At 51.8% G+C, this 25334-nt stretch overlaps 7 protein-coding genes across 7 annotated transcripts; 2 read left to right on the top strand and 5 right to left on the bottom strand.

Moving 5' to 3' along the window:
* Positions 1–624: 624 nt before the first annotated feature.
* MRS44_006128 (uncharacterized protein) lies at positions 625–1585 on the bottom strand (the record flags this gene model as incomplete). Its single annotated transcript, XM_046280553.2, has 3 exons — positions 625–934; positions 986–1308; positions 1376–1585. 3 exons carry the CDS (start codon positions 1583–1585, stop codon positions 625–627), a joined length of 843 nt encoding a protein of 280 aa, XP_046140295.2.
* Positions 1586–3876: 2291 nt separating this feature from the next.
* MRS44_006127 (uncharacterized protein) lies at positions 3877–4577 on the bottom strand (the record flags this gene model as incomplete). The annotated part of the gene is made up of 2 exons (XM_046268844.2): positions 3877–4213; positions 4270–4577. The coding sequence occupies 2 exons, from the start codon at positions 4575–4577 to the stop codon at positions 3877–3879; spliced, it is 645 nt and encodes a 214-aa protein (XP_046140296.2).
* Positions 4578–6528: 1951 nt separating this feature from the next.
* MRS44_006126 (uncharacterized protein) lies at positions 6529–6966 on the bottom strand (the record flags this gene model as incomplete). Its single annotated transcript, XM_065621651.1, has 1 exon — positions 6529–6966. The coding sequence occupies one exon, from the start codon at positions 6964–6966 to the stop codon at positions 6529–6531; it is 438 nt and encodes a 145-aa protein (XP_065477723.1).
* Positions 6967–10705: 3739 nt separating this feature from the next.
* MRS44_006125 (uncharacterized protein) lies at positions 10706–12268 on the bottom strand (the record flags this gene model as incomplete). Its single annotated transcript, XM_046273373.2, has 1 exon — positions 10706–12268. One exon carries the CDS (start codon positions 12266–12268, stop codon positions 10706–10708), a length of 1563 nt encoding a protein of 520 aa, XP_046140297.2.
* A 2013-nt stretch (positions 12269–14281) lies between these two features.
* On the bottom strand, positions 14282–19067 carry MRS44_006124 (uncharacterized protein; the record flags this gene model as incomplete). Its single annotated transcript, XM_065621650.1, has 7 exons — positions 14282–14724; positions 14793–14859; positions 14930–14974; positions 15026–15575; positions 15631–17757; positions 17814–18744; positions 18803–19067. The coding sequence occupies 7 exons, from the start codon at positions 19065–19067 to the stop codon at positions 14282–14284; spliced, it is 4428 nt and encodes a 1475-aa protein (XP_065477722.1).
* A 495-nt stretch (positions 19068–19562) lies between these two features.
* Positions 19563–20495, top strand: MRS44_006123 (uncharacterized protein; the record flags this gene model as incomplete). The annotated part of the gene is made up of 2 exons (XM_046274684.2): positions 19563–20107; positions 20156–20495. The coding sequence occupies 2 exons, from the start codon at positions 19563–19565 to the stop codon at positions 20493–20495; spliced, it is 885 nt and encodes a 294-aa protein (XP_046140299.1).
* A 383-nt stretch (positions 20496–20878) lies between these two features.
* On the top strand, positions 20879–24042 carry MRS44_006122 (uncharacterized protein; the record flags this gene model as incomplete). Its single annotated transcript, XM_065621649.1, has 7 exons — positions 20879–21106; positions 21165–21649; positions 21696–22571; positions 22622–22693; positions 22737–23076; positions 23132–23746; positions 23827–24042. The coding sequence occupies 7 exons, from the start codon at positions 20879–20881 to the stop codon at positions 24040–24042; spliced, it is 2832 nt and encodes a 943-aa protein (XP_065477721.1).
* Positions 24043–25334: the final 1292 nt, after the last annotated feature.

The raw sequence follows: 25334 nt of genomic DNA, 5'->3' as shown, positions 1-25334 counted from the left end.
TTATGTCAAATATCAAACTAGGGCGAAATAACCGAAACGAATATTAACCAAAGGACATGTCCAAAGAAGCAAAACAGACGAACTTCACCCCTGACTACCATGGATGTCCAATCTCGGCTTGAACGATCAAGGCTGTGCATATGTGGCAAGCAAACGCACATTACCTTGATCAAACGTCAACCTTGACGCGACATCAAGTCCTTGTTCCTCCCAGGGAAACAAATTCACCTCCTGGGAAGACAGCACCTTCCTCCCGAAACTCTTCCCGAAACTCATACTCCTGATGAATGCACCTTCCTTTCGAAAGCCCTCCTTTTTATGGTTCAATGCACCTTTTCCTGAAAGTCTTTCCGGAAGAACACATACTCCATCCGCCCCTTCCCTCCTCTCTCTTTATCCTATGTCCATCCCATGCAACCATCCATGCAAAAAGAATCCGTTCTCTATCATCATCATGCTCATCATCATCAGCGAAAAGTACCCGCTCTTCACTCGACGTCTTTTATGGTGTCGACCTCTTCGAACGCCTTGGACAACACCGACGGGCATCTCAAGTGAGGGTGCCCTTCCACACTTCGCGCGTCCAATCTCGCCATGCCCATCTTGAGGCCCCAGGACTGGCCTCTACTCGACGTTGGACTGAGTGTTGTTGGACTGAGTGACGCCGGACTCCGACCCATCTGACAGGCACAACACAGGCGGGTAGGACGATCGATACTGGTCGCGAGTGTCATGATTGAGATGCTCAGGGAAATAGGTCGCGAACTGGCTAATTTCTTGGTTGGCGAAGTATTGGTCGTCCCTTTCGTCTATACCCACGGCGGGTTGTTCTTCGACATACGGCATGACATTGTCTTCGTCGGCGTTTCCGGTCATGCTAGCGTCCTCGTTGTCGGGGGTCTCGGTTGAGGTGGGCGAGTTTGTCTGGCCGGCGCTGAGGCAATGTCAGTAACTTGAGCATTCCAGAAAGAGACATGTTTCTTACCTCGACCAACTACCCATGTTAACCGAGACATCAGACGCGGGGCCTGGCGGCTGGACGTTCCACTGGTAACGGCCATCCTGATAGTCGCTCCGACCGACATTATCCTGCTGGTCGTTTTGTGCGTAACCGTTCTGGTAACCACTGGGCTGGCCGTCGTCCTGGTTGTTATACCGGTGATTGTTCTGCTGGGAGACGTTCTGCTGGTTGTCGTGCTGTTGGACAACATACGGGTACGCATCTTGGCCTTGTTGGCTGCTAGGCTGATGGTCGCCTCGCCATTCATCATAGGCAGTGGTTCCTCCATACCCGAAGGTCTCGTCACCCTGAGAGTCTGTCAGCATGGCTCCATCCAGAATTGGGCCATCATCAGTGACGGAGTTGGCAACCTACCAAACTGTTCTGTCCATTAGCACCACGCCCCGCGGCCAAGTCATATCCGTTGTGGCCTGCAATATCATACGTTCGGGAGAGGTCTGCGGTCCCTGCAGGCACCGGTTCGTATCGATATCCACACCGTTCATCCAGACAGCACCAATACCCCTGACACCAGAAGCCATGGGTGCAATAACCCCATGCGGGGCAGATACGCTCGTCACTCATGATGACGCAGGTGTCGACGGCAATGTTTGGAATCGGGGTCTTGGTTCACTAGCGTGTCCTCCGATCCCACTTTCTTCTCAACCTACTTGGAAGCACCTGTTGATGAAGAGGAAATGATGGCTGGAGAGAGACGGCGCTCCACACGGTCAAACCGGCCTTCGGGGACAACGGCAACACTCTAACGGCGATGAAGGGATCGGGATAGCTGGACAGCACCTCCTTTCGGATCTCGGGGAAGGCCTCGTTGCCGCAGATTATCTCGCCCTAGTCAAGGCTAGTTGATCAGGAAGAGGGTCTGGGATCCCAAGGCCTGGTGACAGTCTTCGAGGTTGCTCGCACACGACGAACGATAGTTGCCGACTGGAGAGAGTGTAGTTCCCAGATCGAGAGCGGTGTGTCCGTTTGAGGGTTCAGAGGATCGAGTTACGCTTGGCTTTGATGGATTCGATCGCTGCGATTTTTTGACAAGGAGAACCCAAGGGGTTAACGATGGAAGAGGTGCGTGTGACTGCCTAGGCAGAGCGAGAGAACTAGCTGACCGGGGGTAACAGTGAGGAGCAACAACAAGACCATGACAGGCTGGGGAATGTTTTGGATTGTCGACAACTTGGGGCACCGACTCAAGCTGCCTGAAGGATGATGGAACACGACGGCTTTATAACGACAAGATGGAGAAGAAGCTTTCGCCCTCCGCCGTATGGACGATGTGGTTCAGTCATCAACGGGGGAGTGCGGTCTCGAGCCATGCTGCCTCTGATGAAGACAGCCAATGACGCGCCAGGAACCCCCGGCGTCGTGACAATGAGGCGGACCATAGCCCTTGGAAAAGATGAAAAGGCATTCATTGGGGGATTTCACCGACGGGCTCCTAGTGCCCAGTCCCTCGCTCACCGACACGGCATTGGCTCCTTTGCTGAAACGCCTTGCTGCACGTCATGGCGGAATTGGTCGAAAACGAAACGGATCGAGGGAGAAGGCACAGGACGTGTCGTGTGTTGAGGCTGGGAAGACCAAAGTGTCGCCAAAGCGCCACTCCACGATGGTAGAACCAAAGTGCTAGTGGGAGCCAACGCATCGCAGACGACTAGAATCCGCAAGAAAAGCAGAAAGGGGCAAAAGAGCAAGATCAGAAAAGATCCAGCGGGAGCGCGGCCACTCTTAACTCCCTCCTCCCTTGGGTTGAACACCCTCCCAGCCATCCGCCCATCCACCAGAGAGCCTACATACCCGCCCGCAAGCCAGTGCGACGTGTGCGTGGATAGGACTGGCTCGTCCATTCGAAATGGAGACGACCCTGGTTTTTGGCGTCTCTCCCGTTCAGGTGGCGTCGGTGGCCACTCGTCCCCCTAGAACTCGGCTTGTAGCAGATCAGGGCGCTGTGGGATACAGCTGAAGGCTACTAGCTATCAGTGATAACAGTGGCAGTTTCTTCCCTTGAAATGCCCTGGGGAGGGCTGTGACGGGGAAGCTTTACCGGTGGCTTCGCCCACCGATGGTTGCAAGTCTTAGTTGGCCCCCGCATCCTATCTCTTGCGCACCGATCAATGTACTGTATCTGTGGGAGCCCGTTACACGGGACGATCTAGATAGGGACGACATGGCGGCCGCCTGCACTTAATCTCGCAAGACATGATGGGCAGATGCAGCTATCCCCTTTGTCCCGATTGGCATTTGAGACACAGCCGACAGCGTGATGGCTTGCACCCTTGGAACCCAAGACTTCCCCAATCGGAAATGGATGGCTGGAAGGGTTACAGCAGCTGAATGCTCGATGGCACTGTTATTCGATGGCCACTGGATAGGTCTCAGCTGCAGAACGGGGCCGCATATTGTTGCCAATTCTGCATCTATTCATGGCTTGCTTGCTGGTGCCGCACTCTTGCGTTGAGTATGCAGCCAACAAGCAGATCACTTGGAGTTCGTGGTTGGTTCGAGATGATAACTCCACACCATCACCAAGCCAGAGTTCGACAGGCTCGTTCAGCTCGTTCAGCTTGTCTATTCAGTCTATGGAAAACGGTCCTTTACCAATCCCAACAAACCAAATTGGAATCCATTCTAATGATACAATCTGTCAAGTGACAGTTATGCCCGAACTTAGCGAGTGCTATCCAAGACAAACTAACCCATAGGAGACGAAAGAAATACCGAGAATGACTATAGAACAAACTCGAAAACAATCCATCCAACCGCGACACAGCCAAGACACCGAAACCTTTCTAATCTTAATGTACAACCTCGAACGCCAATCATCGCAAACGACACAGTCACCAACCACACTAGCCTTCGGTCTAGTGGCCTCCATAAGAGCTACCACCGTGGTTGGGACCATCGCCACAGTCAGGATAGTCTGGATTCGGATAGTACTGGGCAGGCCCATAGCTGGACTGGGTGTTTGCGTCGCCGTATGTGGCGTAGAAGCCGGCAATCGCGTCCCTAGCACTATCCTCCCTCTCCCTCTGGATGTCCCGACCGGACTGCGAAGATCCGGACGATGCCACTCGATGTCTGTGGCCTTCTTGGACAAACGACTCGGTCCGGAGGGCGGGATCCTCGGGGTCGTCCCGGTAGCCATGGAATCTCACGCGGGTGTTGTCACCATCCGGGGAGTACCGGCTGTCTTGGGCACTATGAAGCTGGTCAACAAACGCCGATCATGTCACGAATACACAACAGCAACATACCTTCCCTGATGGGCTTGAGGCGTGGATGGAGCTTGGGGTTGGTCTTGAGCGTCATAGTCTGCCGTCCCATATTGCCCCCCTTGGGGAGCGGCATAACCAGCATAGCCGCCAGTAGCTGTGTACCCAGAGCTCGACGCATAGCTGGGTGTGTATTGCTGCTGCTGCATTTGCTGCTGTGGTAGTTGCTGCTGCTGCACTTGAGACTCGGACTGGCGTTGTCCTCGATGATGCTGGTGCGTCTGCTCCCTACCCCGACTGCGGCGTTCTCGACGGGAAGTGCCACGGTGGGTATCTGATCGATGGGTCATGATGGAACAAGAAGCTGGATTTGGCGGGAATGAAGCAAGGAAGATGCGTTCGATGACAGGAAAGTCTTGGAGAGAAGGGACTCGAGGTCCTTGGCGAGCGGCAGACGGGCCATTTTATCACGACTTTCGAAACATCGCAGGCCAGCAGCACAGCCCAAGGCCGATCCATGGCAGATTTTGTGGTTGAAGCACATTTCGGTACCTCTAGAGGCAGTGCTCACAGTTGTGCTCCTAGTGGTTGAAGCTTGGGGTTAGCTTGCTCCGGGAGCATGATGGAAGGACAACGCACGCCTCAACAAGATGCTGCCTGAGCATCCAGAGCCAACCAAGGCCAGAAGGTGCTGGCCCTGTTGAGCTGTACTACTCTTCCAGGGGCTTGAAAGGTAGTCGTCGTCGCTTCATCCGTGGCTAGTCGTTCGGCATGCGTCAGGGGGAGCTTGGTCGACACAGTAGCTACCTGTATTGCCCTGCTTTTTTTCTGCGGTGCCCTGCTCAGGTCACAGGTGGCAGTGTTGCGTGGCCGCTTGTCTCCGAATCGACGAGTTACCCCTTTCTCTAGTGGGCAAAAGAAGGCGTCCAGTTCGCCCATGGGACGTGGGTCGCCGAGGCAGCTGCTATATCAGGTGCAGTAGCTTTTGCTGCATCTCGAGACTGGTGGGGCGGAGAAGTACGGCATATATTCCAGTGGAAATAGAAAGTTCTATTTACTGAGGATCGCGGGCTGGAGACGGACGATTCGACATGAGGCTTGAGGGAGTTGTGTTTCGGAAGATAGGACAAGGGCGGCGACAACGACGACGACACATGACCGGCAATTTTCTGGGATGCGCTTTCAGTCATGTCGACTGACGTATTTTTGAGGATCTGTCATGGTTGATGACGGGCTGATGGCAGGCGTCACGGGATCTTTTTGGTCGATCACTTTGTTGTTTGCAATTAATTGTTGGATTCGGTACTCGAGGGGTTGAAAGACGAGAAGATGGATTGAACCTGGACAAACAAACAACACTCGATTCATGAAGGGGCAACAACGGTTCATCAAGTCCAATCTCTTTTCTGCAGACCAAGACATAGTGTCCATGTGGCTGCATGTGTTGGTGCAAGGATTTAATCCTAACCCACCACAAAACTGAATCACATACGCGCACAGCAAATTCATCACCAAAGACCCCTGTCATTGTATTTCGCGCAACAAGACAGAGTTACACCAAAAGACGACAGCGGCAGCTGGCATGGCGCGGGTAGATTTCAATGGGAGGGTTCATGCAACATCACGTCGCATCGATGTACATGACAGCTGAAAACCGATGCTACCTAACATTCCTTCCACTGCGGCTGAAGTGGAAGAGTGTCAATCAATTCATGGAGAATTTTGGACTTGATTGAGACATACGCTACGCTACCGACGCTACATATCGATTTCCTTCAACAGCCGCGTTATCCGACTTGGCTTTCCCCATCCATGCCCATGCCTTGGGTCTCTTGATCTGAGGCCTCTGGTGTTGGTTCATTCGACACTCCAATCTCGTCCTGGCCTTGAGAGTATGTTTGCTTCCCCAACCTCCTGCAAGCCTCATCACACGCTAACTGAACCTCGGGCCAATCTTCCCCATCACACTTCAGAATGGATGGGCAACTCTTTAAATAGCGCGCTTGATGTGCATTGGAAGCACATCGAATGGCGTGATATTATGCGCCGTGGCTAATCACTTGCAAAGCTGCCATCGGTGCAGTCGAATCGAATCTCAAGCAGAATCGACTCTCGGCTGTCTGTGTCGGCTTCCGCAGACAAGGCCTTGTGGAAGGATCTCTCGACAAAGCCTGCATCACACGAGATGCTTTTATGTTGCTTCATGCTTGTCAGCAGTGGAAACAGTCTCAGGTCAAAGCACTCACTTCCTCTTATTGGGTGGGAAGCTTTTACCCCACCCTTCCATCTTCACGCGGGCCGTTACACGCTGCTGGAAGCTGAGAGTGACAGCCCTGTCCCGGAAGTGGAAGCTCTTTCGTCCCGGCAAGGGGAGTCCCGAGGTCCCCCCATCCCGACGGCTGCGCCGTTTTCCTCGCCTCTTGTCGCCTCTACCAAGAAGGAGAGGTCCCGGTTGACGGAGAGGTTGAGTCCCTCCCAGGGGCGATCGGCGGCACAGAGCCATTCCAATGTTCGAGGTACCGGGTCAGGGTTGTTGTCATCGCTGCCTGGAATCCATGACATGCTGCTGCCGCTGCCGCTGCTGCCTTCAGAGTCAGGGTGAGAGTCAATGTCGTGGCCGCCTGCCGATGAGATGTCCTGGGCAGGGCTTTCGTGACTCAGGAGAGAGTAAGTGTCGAGGCTTTCTTGTCCCGAGGCCGTCGAGACATGGCACCAGGAGGAAGAGCTTGAGGATGTCATAGTGCTTCTGCAGTGGGTCGTGCACTCTACATCGAAAGAAGCGGTCTTGATCCTAGGATCTACCATCCCCCTTCCCCAGCAGCTCCGCCCGATCCTTCTAATACCCGTATGGGAAATGCGGCTCAACTGGATGGAGGCCTGAGGCCGTGTTGCGCTAGTTCATGGAGTCGGGCCTCTATGATCCTGCCCGAGACTGTACACACATCTCACACATCCGCTGTGAACACATTCGCAACAGGTCCCAGGATACCGCTGCTTCACAGCAATATCCGGACGCAGATCGGGTTAGGCTGGAGTGGCTTAGTTTTTGCAGTGTATATGGCTGGCTCCAGGAGCACACACAGCAGCACAGCAGAGAATTCTCATAGCCACAAGAGGCTGTCGACGAGAGAGGCTATGCTGACGTTTCGTTTGAACGTGGTACACATCGAGGGATCGGCACTTGCTTGACGCCAGACAGCATGTCACTCTCCTCGCGCCAGAAGCCACGACACATGCTTAGCCTTGGGGCGGCTTGGGCGGAATGGTTGGTTGGGGGAAGCTCCAATTGGTACAACCTTCGAGCTCACATCACAGCCGCGGCGAAGGCAGGACAAGCCAGGGGAGACGTGGGTTAGCGCCTCCACAAGTGCCTCGAGATACGAGCATGAGCTGTCTCCTCTTGTCACCATCACCAGCCTCATGGCGCTCGAGTTTGCGGTTCCTATGATTGAGATACTTCTATGCAGTCTCGATGGGGGCGCAGTATTGCCGCGGAAACCTGGGCTGCACTGCACATTTCATTTCACCCAAAGTGCGGTACATCCCTTGCACCTTGCGCCATGCATCGTCCGCCTTCCATTATCCGCTTCATTGCAACGACTGGATATCGACGTTTATACAGTTCGGTCCACATCTTGACGTGGTCTCTTGTCAGCCAGCGCTTGAGTTGATTCCGTTCCCCCGAACATGGCACCTGCTTGGTGTCACAAAGCATGGCGCATCCCGAGACATGGGGCCAGCGCGCATGGCGGCCAACGGCAGTGGTTTCCCCCTGTCACATGGAGGATTAACTTTTCGAGAACGAGGCGAAGGAGGAAACCAGTGGCAGTGAGTCGTTCGACCAGGTTTCCCCTTCTTGTCGATAAGGCCGAGACCCTCCCTTGCGCTAGAAGCCGCTGGGCCTCAGATTCGGAGAATAACATGCTGACAAGGCGTCCGCGCTAGACCTGTGGGATTCAATCCTCGGCACCCCCCTTGTACAAGGGCATTTCACCAAGCTCCAGGGAAAAACTCGCCTGACATAGCCATCCCTGTTGCACAGGACGGAACATCGGGAGTCTAAGGGTACAAACAGGAACCAGAGGATATGTACAATGCAAGGCTGTGAATCAACAGCATGCACGGTTGTACTGGGGAGTGCGCCTCCATGTGGTTTTGCGCCTTTGTGCATATATGGAGCTGTACTAAGCCAACGCCCAGTGCAAGTGGCTGTCAGCCCTAACGCGACATTCACAAGAATACTTTATATCAAGTATTTCGTGGATAATGGAGAATTGCACGTCCATCTGGTTATCGGTTGCTGTCTACTAAGCAGCATGTTTCCAGCCCCGTCAGCAACACCGAGGCGGTCAGGGATGAGGCTCACACTTGTCAACCTCACCTTGGGCCTCCTGCTCGGCGGGGTTGAACGTCGAGAAATGCATCAGACAGCACATGGACGGTTGAAAATCAAACGAATATTTCCGTCTTCAACAGGCGTGACGTCAAACATGTACATGACAGGTCGCGTCATTGGTGGCCTCATGCGCACCCGACTGAGGCTCCGCAGATCGACCACCCACAAAGCCGGGGTAACGGCCGCAGGCGACACGTGGGAAAGGAACCGTCTCACCGGCTAACCCTAACCCCCGTCGGTGGTCTGGGGGAGGGACAGCAGCTGGCCTGGGCGCGATGTGCAACGGGTCACTCGAGATGAACTACCTCGGGAGGCAGTGTAACTAGACTGCTGTCATGTTGATCAACTGAGCCTCTGTGCATGGACATCAGAAATCAAGGCTTTTCAGCATTGCTTTGTCGAGTCTTGCGAGCCCAACAAATTGGGCCGAGACGACATCTGCAACTCGTAGAGATACCTACCACCATGGTGTGTAACGGCACACCCTAGTTGCACATCACGGATGATACCGAACCACTCCATCGGAGTCTTTTGATTTGCAGTGCCACAGAGAAGGGCCGAGGCAGAGATGAAGTGAAGAGGCATTGGGAGTGGTGATTCGACATCCCCAGGACGCCCCGGGGTGGGCTTGTTCCTTAGCTTGAGGCCGTCCGCCTCACTTTTTCCATCCAATGCCCTGTTACATCAAAAAGCAACATGCAGTCAGAGAACCAATCAAGGCGAGGTGAAAGCCTCTGCATCCTCAGAGACTCACATGTCCCAGGGATTATGTCGGTGGGCGTGCAGGTCTCGACGTGTTTCATGGAGACGGGTGGTGGGTGTGGACTCGTCAGGGACCAGGTCTGATCGATGATGGTGCTTCTCCAAATGTGACCCACGGTTTTTAGACCACTTACACGCGACTTGGTGAGGATTCGTGTCCTTGTTTTTCTTGGTGCCTGACGATAATTCCTGATGAGTCGCCGAGTCATGGGTTAGGTGCCTGACGGGGGAGGAGACGACGCTTGCATACTGCAGCTGACAGGCCTGACATCACCCCCGTCCTGTCAAATCAAAGTCTCTAAACTCTAATAAAAGTGATATCCAGGCCCAGTGAAGCTATTGGCTCAGAGTCGGCTCATCTGCTCTCACCGATTGAAGCACTGTCCACCAATCACCACGTGCTAATGACCTCGGCTGGGGAATAGGCCGTGCTTATTAGACGAGCCCCGGAAGGATTTTAGGTCAGAGATCTTGATGGACAGGATCAGCGTTTGATTCCGAGACACGGTCGGTGGAAGGTGGACGACATGGCTCCGTGGCCTCCGGGATTGGCCCACTTTTCCGGTCCGTGGACGGAAGGGCATGGCATCAAGGTGTTCTATGATCAAAGCATGGTGGTTACGATACAAACCAGTTTTAGGTACCTACTCAATACACATGGCTCATGACGAAGTGTATAATTCCCAAGTGATTACAGATCAGCAGGTGCTCGCAGCGTTGCCTGCAATAGTACCCAGCTTTGTCACTCCCTTCGCACCGTGGATACGGGGACTTGACAAGTGAAATCTCAATCTTGCATTGTTCTTAAGATTCCCATGTTTTTCTCGATAAATTCATGAACTGGTAAACGAGTTTTGTCTAATCAGGTATCTATTATAAATCGCTAATAGCACGAATTAGCATGCCGGACAACACCATAAGCTGGAATAGAGCGAGACATCTGTATCCCTAACACCCCAATCAGGTTCTACAGTAGTAGGAAGAACAACTCAATTTTTCCCATAAAAGCGTGTAACGGGAACAAATTTCAGAAAGAAGGGCACGGGCTTGATCAGAATGCTGAATGAACATCAGAGCAACCAACCGGAAGGAAATAACACAGATGTAATAAACAACTAAAGCTTATCAATAAGGTTCCATACCATAACAAGTGGGACAAGGACTAGGAGGCCTAGGACGAGGGTCGCAACAACAAGGCCGCCAAAAAGTGGCATTCTCATTTGCCGTTCTGGTCCACTCTCGACATTCCTCGGCCAAGCAGTGGTAGCGCAGCCCCCCTATCTCAAGCCTCCGGTTTGGCTTCTCAACCTTTCGTATACACTAACGCCTAACCATGACTGGCCTGTAGAGGTACTGGAAATCCCAATGGCAACAGCAATGCCATGGCCCCAGACCGTTGTGAGGAGATCTGTGGAAGAATTCATCCCATTTGCTCGAGACCTTGCCTTCGAAACGGAGGGAGAGTGTGCCCATGGCACATGCAGAGTCCTCGCAACATGACAAGCAGTCCCACCATTTGTTAAGCCAGACGACATCCGGATCCCTCGCCTCGCACTCGGAAGTTGCCCACTGAAAACGCCATTCAGCCAGGTCCCTGCCGTTCCAACTATACCGTATCCCTTTTGGATAATTCTTAAGCCACTCGGAACTGAGGCAATACTGCCGGGGAGATGCTTCAGCCGAGGGGTCGGTGGCCCATGGCACGGCCGACAGATGAGGGCAGCTCGTCCGGAGCTTTCGAATATCCTTGGAGGCAAGGGGGTTAAACAGTATCTTGAGACGATTATTAATCTCGGGTGCTGCTCTAGAGAGTGACGCGAATTTCTTCAGTGCCGTCTGTTCTTCTCGGGCGAAGAAGTTGGCCTCGGATGCGCCCATGGTCTTGAACCGATGTAAGCGCAGCATGTCCAGACAGCCACCCACCGGCCCTGCCAGGTTGTCGAGCAAGAACTGGAATCGGTACTTTAAGTTTGCTGCACCGTAATCATTTGCCTCCCAATATCTGCGGGTTTGATCATTTGGATTGTCTCGATTCCGCAGTTCGGTCATCATCTTGGCCGAGTAGACGGCAAGCTCATCGCGGAAATCTCGAAACTTAGCCAAGCACTTCAGGGACTCCTTCTGGCCTATTTCCCGGACCATGAATTCAACGCCGTTAGGGCAGCGCTTCTTTGTTGACTGAATATGGGCGCGAGTACGTGGCCAAGAACAAAACTCGATCTTGGGTGGATGTGCAAATGTGACTGGGTGATTGATTAGGAAGTACTCGTAAAAGCATGGCATCGAGCAGTTGTCATGGCAAATGTGATTTCTGATGCTTTCCTGAAGAACCTTTGCGGAGCGGCACTCCCAGAAGTTCTTGGCCTCCTTCTCCAACTGGCCTGGCTGTACTGGTTCGGTCGAGAAACGGATGGTGATGTTGCTCGGGTCCGTGGTAGCAGTGTCCTTGGACATGTTGCTGATGAGATGGTAGACATCATCTGCCTTCGCAAGCATCATAAACAGTGCGCCAACAAAGTGGCCTCGTCTAGGGGCCTGAAAGTGTACCACAATTTCCTCAGCGTGGGTCATCTCGAGCAGTCTCTGAGCAATTTGATCGTCCCGGTCACGGACTGTTTCAATAGCGCGATAAGTATGGCCCTTTTCTTCCCAGCAGTACTCAAACTTGAGCCAGGACCCATGGATATAAGTAGAGTCTACCCATATGCTGAGCTTGACGAGTTTGGTGATGTCGTTGGTCAGGTTGCACTGGCGGGAGAACTCGTCTAGTATTTGGCGACAGCACCGCATGAGTCCATTGGCATCGCCGGTAGTAGCTGAAGATGCCCAAATCATGTCCCTCAGCTCAAATGGGAGATGAAGAAGATATCCCTGGCGCTCCATCGTGATTATGAGGGAGAGAGTATTCCGGAGTTGTTAAAGACAGTTTCCAGGAACGTTGATGTAAACAATAAGTTGATAAGTAAACAACAAGGGGAGAGGAGTCACTTTATAAATACCGTTAAAACTCAGAGCTTGACTCACCCGGGCCCGGATGCTTTCCCAACGCATGTACGTCAGCGCAATCATGGTTGACTCTGAACTGTATTTCCACGTAGGTTTCAACCTTGCATTTTTCTACCTTTCTCAATAACTCTCGACTCATGGCCGAGACAACATGCGACTCTTTAACGGTCCTGAGGCTTCGCTGGCATAAATCTAGAAGTCGAAATGATAAATACAAGTTAGTTGTGCTTCAGAAGCGCTTCCATTGGCGATACAGGGAGATGACAGAGCCAAGTACTAGGTACGTTCGGTAACGCTTCATATTTTGCTGGTGTTTCCCCATGTCAAACGTCCTCCATCTAAGCAGTCTTGATCGTATTAATAAATAAGTCCCTCTCGCAAAATAGAACTAATATATAGCATTGCTCTTTAAGTATAATCTCTGATCCACTTGCTTTTGCTCGTAAGTCAACACGACTTCTCATACTGCTTGCTGATGCTTTGAGTAGGTTCACTCAGTCTTTGAGAGAGGGCCTCAGTCCAGAGCCTTCTCAGACCGCCGCAACTCCTAATTTTGGTCAACTCATCCGACTCCTCGAGGACAAACTGGCCCAAGGCAGTGAGTGATGTCGACATTTCCCTCTCGGTGGACGACACGCATGAACTGGTACGCGTTCTGCGGTGCTCGAAGGATGCCAACGATCGATCGTCTTCAAGACAATCTTCCGCAAGCCTGCCGAAACGTTGCGCCACCCTTGCTTGACAGAACGGGCTGCTCGATGTGCTGCCTTCGCCTACTCTGCCCGGTGCCAGCTTTTTCATTCCGAGGAGGTGTACAACGCAACCAATGACCTTCGTTTAGGGAGCGCCTTTGCGGAGGAGAAGTAGAAGGAGGAGTACCTACCCAGGTGAGTCCACATAGCCCCCCCACCCTTCGTTTCGGTACAGCGTGTCTTAAAGGTGCCAGCGTAGAGATGCACAAGACTTTGTACATAGACTGAATCTCGAATGTGAAGGAGATCATGCTTGAAGCGTGGTGCCGCGCATTTGCTCCATGTCGAGAGCGGGGCCTGTTCATCCATGGGGTCAAGACTAAGTCAAGTTTGGATAGAAAACAACTGAAACATCTACTACCCCATCGACTGTACTGTCTGTTCTAATGAGCAAGTGGCTTGACTTCGTAATATCCCAGAAGAGTTCTCATATGTCATTCTCTGTTCTGTGAGATTCAACACCGTGTGAAAATACCAAAGTGCCCCTGAGATTAACACCAGGTCCTCTACCACAGCATCTCGCAAGCATTAATCTAGGTATAGGAAGAAAAATAAACTGCATGTCTTTGCTTTAAGGGCGCCTAGGTCAACGGTGCAGAGGGAGTGATAAGGTAGGTTAAGTTAATTTTGACTAAATCTCGAATATGAAGGAGGATCGGAGATCATACTTGAAGGGCAGCGCTACATTTAGTTGCATTTTACGATAGGGAACTATTCATCAATATGACCAAGACTGAGTCGAAGTTAGTGATGGGAGTAAATGCCAGATCATACCCAACCTGTTTACTAATATACGACTTTGCTGAGACGTACTTCACCATTAGCAACCCAGAAGTAAGAAATTCCTTATTTTATTATATTAAATAGTCGCTGAGGACTCCTCGCTATTCTACTTCAGCCAGGAATGGTGACCGGTTTGCCACCAAGTTTTGATGTTCAAGCTCCATGACTCCTTGGGAAAAGGAAGAGCGGCTGCTGCGAGTTAATAATGATCCCTAGAACTTGAGCTCATCACTCACCCATTCAGATCAGGACGATGAAACGTGATGTCAAACTTTTGGCGAAGATGTCGAAAGACACAGGGCGATAGGGCCATTCCCCCGACCAGCACGATGGACTGACTAGTTAGCATGGGTACCTAAGTGGACATATCGTTCTCATCACAAACATTTGGCTTTCTCCCTATGGCATCTAGGGCCGCAAATTGTGCGTTAATGACTTGTTCGATAGTCTCCAAAGTCTTTTCGAAGAATTTGAGAATCGTTTCTCTAGCATTGGAATCAGCTCTCAGGTCCGGATCCAGGTCAGGGAGGATGAAAACGAACGGTTTGATCGACAACGTGCTCGATGTGCGTCGAAGCCGCCCGATGACGGAAGTGGCCTTTTTTGGCACTTGTAGATTGATGTCATCTCTCTCATCGCCCCGGAAGGTTCTCTTTATGCCATACTCCCACTCTTCAGCAATAAGCCGGTCTAGCTCATCTTGCGCGGATTTGGATGATGTCCTCCAACTCAGACCTGAACGGTTGAGCAGGTAGTCAATGAATTCCATATCGACCGAGCGTGTTCCAAACTCTTCACCTAAATTGCCAATTCGTCAGTCTTACAGGACTACTTCACAGAGGTCTCCAGTTTGTGGGTATACTTACTGTCCCAACTTATGAGTTGGTGGACTAGAGGAGGGGCCCCATGGACGACCTCGTAGCTGGCAGCACGCTAAAGAGTGCAGAAACGTTAGCTCGTTGTCGTGATATCAAACAGTGGTGTCCCAAGGAGTAGCACGTACCGCACCAGTGCCGCCACAATCACACACAATAACGACATCTCCTGACTGGAATTGATCAGTAGCAAGTTCTGGGCTCTCGAGTGCAAGAGACAATACCTCAATCATTCTTATGCGGCCTCCTGGCGACTGCTCCCTTCGTTGTTGCGCCCTAAGCGTATTCAAGATGGCCGCATCCATCGGTTCCATGAGATCGATTCCGATCAGTTGGTAGAAGTTGCCAAGCCGCTTGTCCAGCACATTCCATACCATGTCTCTGATCCGGTTGTGTGAATCCCACGGAAATCCAAGAGGCACTGAAAGAGAAACGACGATATTAAAATATCCGACCATCTCGGCCCTAATTTTGGCGTTAAAATGGTACCACAGGCCTCTCACATGAGCCTCCAGAAGTCCGAGAGCCTGGTCCCGAACTTGATCAACGCTGCTGGACAAGTCCTTCCAGAGGGAGAAACAGGTCTGTCGGTGAGTGTTTGTGGACTCGCGCAGTCGAGCAGCTTGTGAGATGGGATTCCCCCGTGCTCTTTTCGGGTCATAATGGGTGGAAATTTGAGAGTGCGGTTCAAATCTCGGGCCATCGGTACCGAAAAGCTCGAGATGTTCAATGTCGAAGGGCTGTGAGGGGTCCGCCCAGGACACAGACGAGAACCTAGAACACCAATTCAGTACGATTGCGCCAGTCAGCTTGTCTCAAAAGCACTTACATCTCACCCACGTCCATGGCGACGACGAGTGTCCTTGGCTCTATATGAATTCCCAGACGGGACAGACGGGACCGCCCATCGAGAGCCACCCCGAAGAAGAATTCATCTCGCTCCTCCAAGGCTGCGAGTTGCTCGCATGACCACTGTCGTATATCGCCCCAACCATGATGCGAGGCGCGCTCGTACCACTTCCTCGCCTCGCCGATGTCCTCTAGCACGTATGTGCCAGTCTCATAATGGTAGCCCATCATGTATTTCGATCCACCGTCGTCCTCAGATGCTCCCCATTGAGCGAACTTGAACGACAGTGCCGGGTCTGCCACAACCAGGGCCTCTTTGCCTGTGCTAGGTAGGAACCAGCGACTCAGATCGTAGGCTGCCGTTCCCCAGCCCTGTCTTGCTGCGAGATGAAAGTAGTGTATGGACTTGGCTGCGTCCACGGGACAGCCCAAGGTCCCCATCTCGTATGCGACTCCCACGCGCCACTGTGCCTTGGAGTACCCGATATACGCGCTCTTTTCGATGTACATGAAAGCCATGCTCGTGTCTTTGGGTAAAAAAGACTCATGTATGGCCAAACCTGGTAGGTCTCCTAATATGGCCAGTCCGTAGACATAGGCGCCTTGAGGAGCATCTTCGTCGGCATTGTCCGCAGATTGTTTCAACAGGGCCAACCCCTTTTCCAGATCTGGTTCCTCGAAATGGCTCGAGTGCAGATATCTGAAGGCCAGGTGGAGGCTTGCCGCAGCATCTCCCAGCCCCTCTCCTTTCTCGTAGTGCTTGAGAGCCGTCTCCCAGTCATCCCACTCTCGCTGATATAACTTGCCCAAGCGATAATGAGCGCGCCCGTAGCCACCGTCCGCCGCTCGGCGGTATCTGTCGAGTGCCTGCTCAATATCCACTGCGCGACCAAATTGTCCCAGCTCAAGCCATTTGCCTTCGTGATAGAGGGCCTCTGGATGGTCTTGTTGGGCCAAGAACTCCATGATATCCAAAGCGCTAGTCCTGAGTTGTCGCTCGGTATCTGGGATTGGTTGGGTTACTGGCTCTCTGCGCCTGACCTTTTCAGCAGTCATGGCCCAAGCCAAAACGTCACGAGCCCAGACTAACTGCATTTCCGGATCGTTGGAGTGGAGAACATGTTCTCGAGCGTTTTCCAGTATAGCCTCTTTTTCGTCGTCCGATGGGGGTATGTTTTCACCCGTAACGTTGGGGATCCCAACCACTGGAGGGGGTGGTGGTGCCTTGGGTCTTTCGGGTTCATCAGCGTCAATGGAAGGCTCCCGAGATGGCTCCTCCTCTTCCGCACTTAATACCCCGGTCATGTATTCTACACCAAGCTCGATGCTGATACGCAAGTTATCCTCCATGTCTCGCCGCTGTTGGACAGTGAATTCCGAGTCATGATACAGCTGAGCCATGGCTTGGTTGATACTGATGAGATGCTGCAGCGCAGTCTCGTTCTGTGTGTCAAGCTGGGCATGAGGTGACCATATCCCAATGATGTCTTCAAAAGCCGCCACCAAACTGTAGAACCCATCCGAGAAGACAAAGTCCCCGTGTGGCTGGTGAGCCTTCCAGCGAGCCACCTCGCGCTCGATTGCGTCTGATATTGTTGCCGTGATGCTGTCGGTTTCGTCTTCGGGGAGTTCGCTCATCTCTGACATTCTTGCCAAGTCGTTCTCAGATCCCATCTCGGGTGAATCAGACGAGGCTTCATCATCCGGGTTCAAGTCCCAAGGAAGGGCTCTCAATGCCCATGAATGAAGATGCTCTGCAATGTGGTCATCTCCATCCGGCCTCGAGTGCCCACAGGGCCGTTTGCAAAGAGGACACTGTGCCAATTCTACAAGCTTTCTCTTGCTCATGCTGCATAGTAGTGTCAGGCGATCATCCGGGCAGCTGTGACGGGATCTCATGTGACTCTCCCATAGCTCCTGACTGTCGAAGATGAATTCGTCGTCCTGGTCGCTCTCAAAAATGCAATCGTCACAAACCCAGCGCTCCTCGTTGTGTTGGCTCCTTATGTGCTTGATCCATTCCTCCCTGGTAGCATACAGGTCATGGGAATCTGGACAGTCTTGATAGATGCATGAATATGGATTCAAGTCTTGCGCGACATGGCCCCTATATATAAGGATTAGGTTCCTCATCAAACAACATGTGGCAGCCACAAAACATACCGCCATCTGGACTTTACTGTGTAGTCCTCGGATAGAACTTGCACGCAGTACGGGCACTGGAAGCTGCCCTTCTTGCCGGGGCATGTTGGATAGTCTTGTTTGATGCCGGTTTGCGTCATCTTGGTCACGACCGACATGGCCCCCTTCTTGGGTTCGAATGGCACGATGACAGGTAGGACGAATTGCGAACCTAGCTCCGTCGCTGTCAAAGTCTTTGCGGTCAGAGATTCCGCAGGCTCTGGGGATATGGGCAACGCTTTGATGGGGTCCGCAATTGGGAATGGCTCTTGTTCATCGGCGCCGAAAGCGCTTGGCTCTTTGGCTGGCCGAAGCACGGCATCTGGGAGTGGTGAAGGGACGATCGTCGGAGCCGCTGCTTCTTTGCCCTTGGTTGGGGCAGCACCCTTGCTGATGAAGCGTCTCGCGTATGCAATCCTGTTCCTTCTTGTGATGTTGGTCTCAACAAGCCGTTGCTGGTTCGATGTCGCCCGAGAGGGATCAACAATCCATGAACAGATCACGATTTCGACAGCCTTCGGTAGCTGTTCCTTGGTGGTTAGACGTCTAAGCTCGCCGAAAAGCTTTTGTTCGTAGGGTCCGACTAGAATCAGGAACAAGAGATGGCTCCTTAGCTGTGTGTACTCATCATCGTCTGAGTGAGCTTTCAGGTAGGCATCAGCTTTCAAGTAGCGCAGCTTTGCCCCCGATCTTCTAATGGCGATGGATATCTTTGCTAGCAGCTTCAAGTTGGTTTCAATGTAGAACCTAGGGTCAGAATCCTCGGTATTTGGGGTGTCTGCTTCGTCCTTATCCTTTGACTGATTGGCTTCGTCTGAGAATTCGGACCAGGACGAGCCACTTGAACTAGTTTCGGACTCAGAAGCCTCGCCCTCATGGTCATCGTGCATGGAACCTTGGCCCTCATCTGTTTCTGGCAAAACTGAGCTCCTGCGTTTCGGATACGCCTCGGGGATTAGACACAGACGTACCGGGTTGTAGGCAATCATTCAGCGCCTGTGCCAAACTATCGAGAAGGCCTTCAATGACTTTCTGGATGTCTGGTCGGTCTCTTAGTCGATAATCGAGAGAACTCCGACCAGTTTTTTGCGCTTTCAAGCCGTGGGACCACCACACAAAATCGGCAGCCCGATCTTCGAACCAGTCATCGTCGGCAAGCGTCTGGTGCTTTGATACATCTTGAAAAAGGGAGAGGCATTCTTCGGTCCGTCGGCAGAGCTCATTCGCGCGTTCCATGCTCGTACGCGCGCCGGAGGGCCATCGAGCCTCGCGAGGTCAGCGCTGAAATGAGTTGGCAGGGTTTGAGGGTGAGGCTGTGAGGTCAAAAAACCAGACCAGCGCAGAGATATTAGCTTATCCTTCCCTAAGGGTAGCTACTAGAGTAAAATAAGAATAATAAAATAATAAATAAAAAAGATATAATATCTTGCTTTATTTAGGATATTATTTGAGGATTTGTATAGAAATTTACTTATGATTTTTAAGAGGAATTAACTCCGTTCTGTCGTTCTGGTGTCTGGTGTTTCTTGGCCTATGCGCAAGGATCACATCAGCCTGAGGCTGAGAGTTGTCAGGAAATGAGGGGTCGTAGGACTTGATTGCATGGATGGATATGTAGTTAAGATTGGCCCCGCAAAGGTCGTGGTTGCCTGGTGAAAACGAGTTCTCTTTCATCTCTAATCCTGAACGAGTGCGGCGTGTGACTTTTGACGTTTGAGAATACATATTGCTATGGATAAGTGTTGGTTCGTTCTTTCCCAAACACATTTGCCCCCTCCTCGAGAAGCCGACGAAGATGGCACGTTCAAAGGGCCCCTCTGCCTGGGTCATTTCATCAAGGACCTCAAACACCTCGACCACGTGATCAACACAAGCGGCCCAGAGCAGCCGTTCCCGCTCGATATGCCTGTATATCGTTCGGGCCCGATCGAGTTTGAATGGGATTCGAATAGAGAATGCGGATTTGATGTTTCTGTTGGAGCCGATGTGCCTTCAGTACCGGGCATCAACGCTAAGGCATCCCTTGGTCTCGCCCTCAAGAAATCCCTCGGTACCTCTTGGCAGATTGACCAACTCGAGACTCTCACCGTTGATCCTACAAGGGTATATATCAATCGATGCTTGGCAGGCGAGCAGATTGCCGAGTTCTTAGAGGACAACAAGTTCGGCCCAACGTGGAAGATATTCATCGTCACTGGACTCAAGATTGTCCGTGGCAACTCTACTCAGAAAATCTCTCACGGAAGAGAAAGAGGTATCAATGGAGGCCCAGGAGTGTAAGATATCCGTACCCTCACCCCGCTGCTTCATCTAACTGGTGTTAGTGGAGTCGCTGGCATCGCAGAAGTCTCGGTCCAAGGCGGTTTCTCTTCAGCGACTTCTACTTCAACATCTGCAAAGAACACCCACGACTTCGTCTGGGCAGTGAGGCTTTCAAAGATCACCAAGGGTCTCTTTGACAAAAAGTGGTCGAAGAAGACCTACTCCCAAGGCGCGACCTTCGACATGGAGGAACGCGGTCGAAGCATTGAGAGCATTCTCTTGGACGAGGGCTTGGAAGATAGTGAGGTTTTCATGATGGACAACGACGACGACGAAGCCGGCCTAGGGAACATCGTGATTCCAGCCCAGTTAGGTACGACAGAAAATCAGAACTCTACCTAAAAATATAAAATAATTATTAAGATAATATGATAAGATTATAAAAGAAGGCTACTATTATTTTCATAATTTAATCCCATCGTTTTACTCATTATTAGGTTAGGTTCATCTAATGGCACGGCCCGGCCCGCCAAAAGCCACTTCCATTCCTTAGCCGAAAGTAAAAAAAATCATCTCCTTGGTTGGTGGAAACGGGTTGGTAGATCCCTTTGATCATGTCGCCGACCGTGACGGGAGGCTCTGTGTTCTGGAGTATCCATGCAATCAGCCCTGTGACCCCTCATTTCATTTGACAGGTCTCAGCCTCAGCCTGATCCAACTCTTGGTCAACTTCACATCCCTTCCAACAATCAATCAGCCACGGCAGTCAATGGCACATCACAAACATGGCCTCGTCCGACCCTCTAGTCGTCAACTTCGCGGTAGATGTCACTGAACGCCTGGCCACCGTAGCGCGGGGCGTTGGCGGCGTAAGCGACGACAAACTCTTCGGCCCAGCGTTAGCCGCCGCGCTCTGGCTGGTCAACGACCACCTGAAGAAACAATCGGACTCGGTGCTTGGAACGCAAGCACGTCTGTTGAAGTTGTTGAGTAATCTTGAGAGGATGTGCAAGGTATGAACCAGCGCCGATTAGCACGATCTACGTACGCCTAATTATTCCGGATCCCTAGCCGCCAACAGGCCCCAACACGTCCAGAGCAAAGAGTGGCCTCGATCTCGCCAACCGGTACCCTGGGTTAAGTCTGCTTCGCCAAAACAATCGCAAGAACGCTGTTGACGGCATACGCAAGCTAGCCTCACGCCGGAGCCCTGAGGGGAGAAAGAAGCAGCAGGACCTACTGCGGATCCTTGAAGCCTTCATCAAACCCCTCACTGTTGCAGACGAAACGCCAAATCCCAAGACAAAGGCTGAGGTCTGGGTAGGAGATGACTTCACTGGCTCAATGCGGACCCTATACAAGGTTCTATCTTCGTACATCTTTTGCAATACTGGGAGCGAGCAGACCCAGATCGCGGGAAGGCTTCGGTTGGCACTAGAGAGCGGAGCAGAGGGCGACCCTCCAGCGTTCGACTTGATGTTCCTTGCACATCCGCATCACGAGCTGCAGGAGGAGGCCTTCCGATGGCGTGAAACACGCATCGCCGTGGATCGCAGGTATGGGAACCCGCCGCATTTACGCCTGAGGCTTACCAAAACTCAGGAAGGCCAAATTTGCTGTCGCGGGTGACGAGGACGTGAAACTCCATATCAACGGCCCAACGCACATTGCCGACTTTTGCGAGAGAATCAGCACAAGGGAACAATACCAATTGTCCCTCAAGGTATCAGGAAAACAACTGCATTTTGTTGAATGGTGCGAAGGAGCAAGATCATGGGTCCCCAACACACCCTCTGTATCCTTATCCACCATTCTGAGGAACCACAAGCTGTCCCAAAAGATGAAGTATCTGCTCTCCTATCTTCTAGCCAAATCAGTGTGGCAGTTCTACTCCACTGATTGGATGGGCAAGGAGTGGAAAAACGAGAGCATACACTTCATGTTTGAGCGTCGCCAGGGAGCCAAGAACGCCGGTATCTACCTGAATGAACCCTTCATCTCCGCTCGCTTTGACCCAGACAGCAGCAGCAACGACGCTGAGTTCCGGCCCCACAAGTTCCCCAAGATAAAGGCCCTCGGGATAGTCTTGCTGGAGATCGAGCTGGGAACAGTCATCGAAGATCACTATGAAGAGGAGTGCTATGCCGCTGACGGAGAGCTCAACGCCGATGCGGACCTATATGCCGCCCTCAGGCTTTTCGATGACCCTGACAGGTTGGAAGACACCTTCCCGCTACTAAAGACTGTCATCGGGGACTGTCTACGGCCTACCAAGTTCATGCAGCACCGTCAAAGTGCTGAGGAGCTTCGCAAGGTCCTACAAGAGGAAGTGGTAGATCATCTGCACACTCTGATAAAGCTCTATGGCCAGCCAGAGAAGATTGACCTCAAGCCGACCGTACAGATGCAGACGTCACAGATACAAATAACACAACCACCCCGCAGCGCGCCTCTACTGCAACAACCACAAGTACCAAGGTAAGTTCCATTCATCAAATATTGTTGCTTCAACTGCTGACCCGTCAAAGAAACGTCCCCAGCCAAGAACAACAAGCCGTGAACGCAAAATCCGTCGCCTTCAATGGAGCTGTGGCAAGCAGGTAAGATATTTTGATGCGGACTTTAGCTGTCCAGACTGACCAGAGTCAGTATCACTCAGGCCTCGTCAAAGGCTTGGTTCGAGGAGTTGGACCAGCTTAACGAGGTCCTCTCCTCGCTGCCAAATGAGATTGACCAGACATACGAACGAGTTCGTGTTGCGGTCATTGATACGGGCATCAACGGGAGCGACGTTTATGCTAAGCATATACGAGGCTACCGAGATTTCGTTACAAACAAGGATGACATAAAGCAAGATAATACGGGGCATGGGACTAACTCGGTTAAGCTGGTATACAAAGTCTGCGCCGATGCTGAAGTGTATGTCGCTCGAGTATTTAAGTACGATGAGGCGGACGATGACACGCAGGACCTGATGTTGAAGGTGAGTGACAGAAACCAGGAAAACACGTAAAGGACTCTGATTAACAGGTGGCCAGGCGATCGAACATGCGAAGAATGTCTGGAATGTGGACATCATCAGCATAGCGTCCGGCTTCGAGCGAGATCACGCCTTGATGAGAAGAGCGATTAAGAGAGCCGCTAGTGATGGGACTCTGGTGTTCGCCGCGGCATCAAACTACGGAAATATCAGACAAGTTACTTTTCCCGCACGCATGCAGGACGTGATATGCGTCTACTGCACAGATGGTCGAGCCAAGGTCTCACAGTCAATCAACCCAGCTGCCCAAACCACCAAGTCCAAGAACTTTGCCATCCTCGGTGAAGGAGTTTCAGTGCCGCCGTCGATAAAAGAGCAGGTCACGGGCACTTCGGTGGCAACGAGCATCGCGGCTGGCCTGGCCGGACGATTACTCGATTTTTCACGGCAGAAGGATTGCCGGGAACGAATACGATGCGTGGGGAATTTGGCGAGTGTAGAGGGAATCTCCGCGGTTTTCAGTCACATGGCAAAAGGAGCCGAGGACTATAAGTATAACTGCGTGGTGCCAGGAAGACTCTTGCAGCACTTGGATGAGGGTGAAGGGAGGGCGATGAAGAGGGCGAGGATATGTGAGAGACTTTCAACAGCGTTGGAAAATATCGACCTGGATGTATGATATTTACCTAACCATTAAGATCTTGAATTAAAATGTTCAAATCATTTTATGATTATATACCCATTTATAGATAGGTGCGTTACAACACTGAGGACAACTCTTCTCTCATTCTAGTCCTACTGTATGCCCGGTGCAAGATCGGGTCCGGACTCCGTGAAGAGTGGGCCATGTATCCGGGGCGGGGTCTTGGCACTTCCCGATCAATCGGTCTCACCAATGGATATTGCATTGCTCAGATGTATCAAGACGCTTCCGTTACTGACAATGTCCTGGATGAATTGAATCCGTAATACTTTCACCATGCCAGGTTACTTGGGAGCAATAGAGCTACCATGGAGCTTGGTGGTGGTAAAAATGTGTTTAGGGTCGATGAAAGCTAGTTGGCTAGGGAGCTAAAGGAGGATCTCGTTGAAACCCAGATACCTCTGGATGCTACCGCCAAGCGAGTCTCAGGGTAAGTCAATGTGGTGTGATGCTATCTTGGCTTGTAGTCATTTTTATGTTGCTGTTGTAGAGCGCCCAGGGTAACTATAGTTCAACAGCATTTACCGTTCCTACGTTCCGTCGCCCAACTCCGACGAACCACCTAAGCTGATTCATGGGCGCATCTTCTAGAAATTGAAACGCCGTAAAACCAAGTCGTTTACGCATTAGAATTATAGGCAAGTATTCTATAACACCTACGTAGCATCCCGCACGTCTCCAAAACATGGCAGCAAACAGTGTTTGTGTTTGCCAAAAAAACACTCGCCCTAGGGTAGGCAACCTCAAACACCATCTGTTACAGAGGAAGCCCCGTTTCATATAAACTTGAGTTTGGTGGATAAGCTTAACAGGCATAGTCCATTACCTTTAAGGGTTTGGTTCATGCTTAATCACCCTTGGGAATCTTGCATCTCTCTAAAATTATGCTTGCTTTGACTTTTGGTAGGGACATTTCTACACCTGAAACCGCATTGGCTGGCGTAGAGTATTGCTCTTCATTTGAGCGTCACGATAATATCAATCTGGTAAACACCATTGACGGAGCCGTTTCACGGTCGCAATGAAAACACCGAAAGTGGTGTGAGATTCACGGCATAAGAAACAGAAGAAAACTCTTCGAAACACCGTTTTGCGTCTTTTTTGCCTCGTTTGCGACATTGATCAATGCTCAGCGGCGTAGGTAGGGAGACATTGTTTCAAGACCTCACCGCTGGGCTCCTTTGAGGCCGCAGCTGTCCAGAAAATCCCGTCCACTCGGATCAGATGATTTTTTCTTCTGTGACGTCGTTTCAGGTGGGAGAGCGGTGGGTGCGTATAATCGCCAAGGAAAAAAAGAGACAGGCAAATACGGTTATTGGAGGGTTTAGTGGCGATGATCATCAGGGGCAACAAGAGCGCAGCTCCTCAACGGCGCCAACTGCTTGAACAGAGGAGAGAATCCGACAGGAGGTCAAGGATAGAGTGCTGACATGGGTTTGGGCCCTCTTCCATGGGGGATTGATTACAGGGATCATTTACTGGTCCTGGGGCTGGGCGCTAGAGATTTCGACAGGCGATTCTTCGTCATTGGAGGGATCTCATCCAGATCAGGGGCCTC

The sequence above is a fragment of the Fusarium solani genome, assembly GCF_023522795.1.
Source record: "Fusarium solani strain SB1 chromosome Unknown bctg00000003_1, whole genome shotgun sequence".
Lineage (NCBI taxonomy): Eukaryota > Fungi > Ascomycota > Sordariomycetes > Hypocreales > Nectriaceae > Fusarium > Fusarium solani.
Note: the sequence above shows the minus strand (reverse complement) of the source record. Positions and strands in the feature narration are given on the sequence as shown.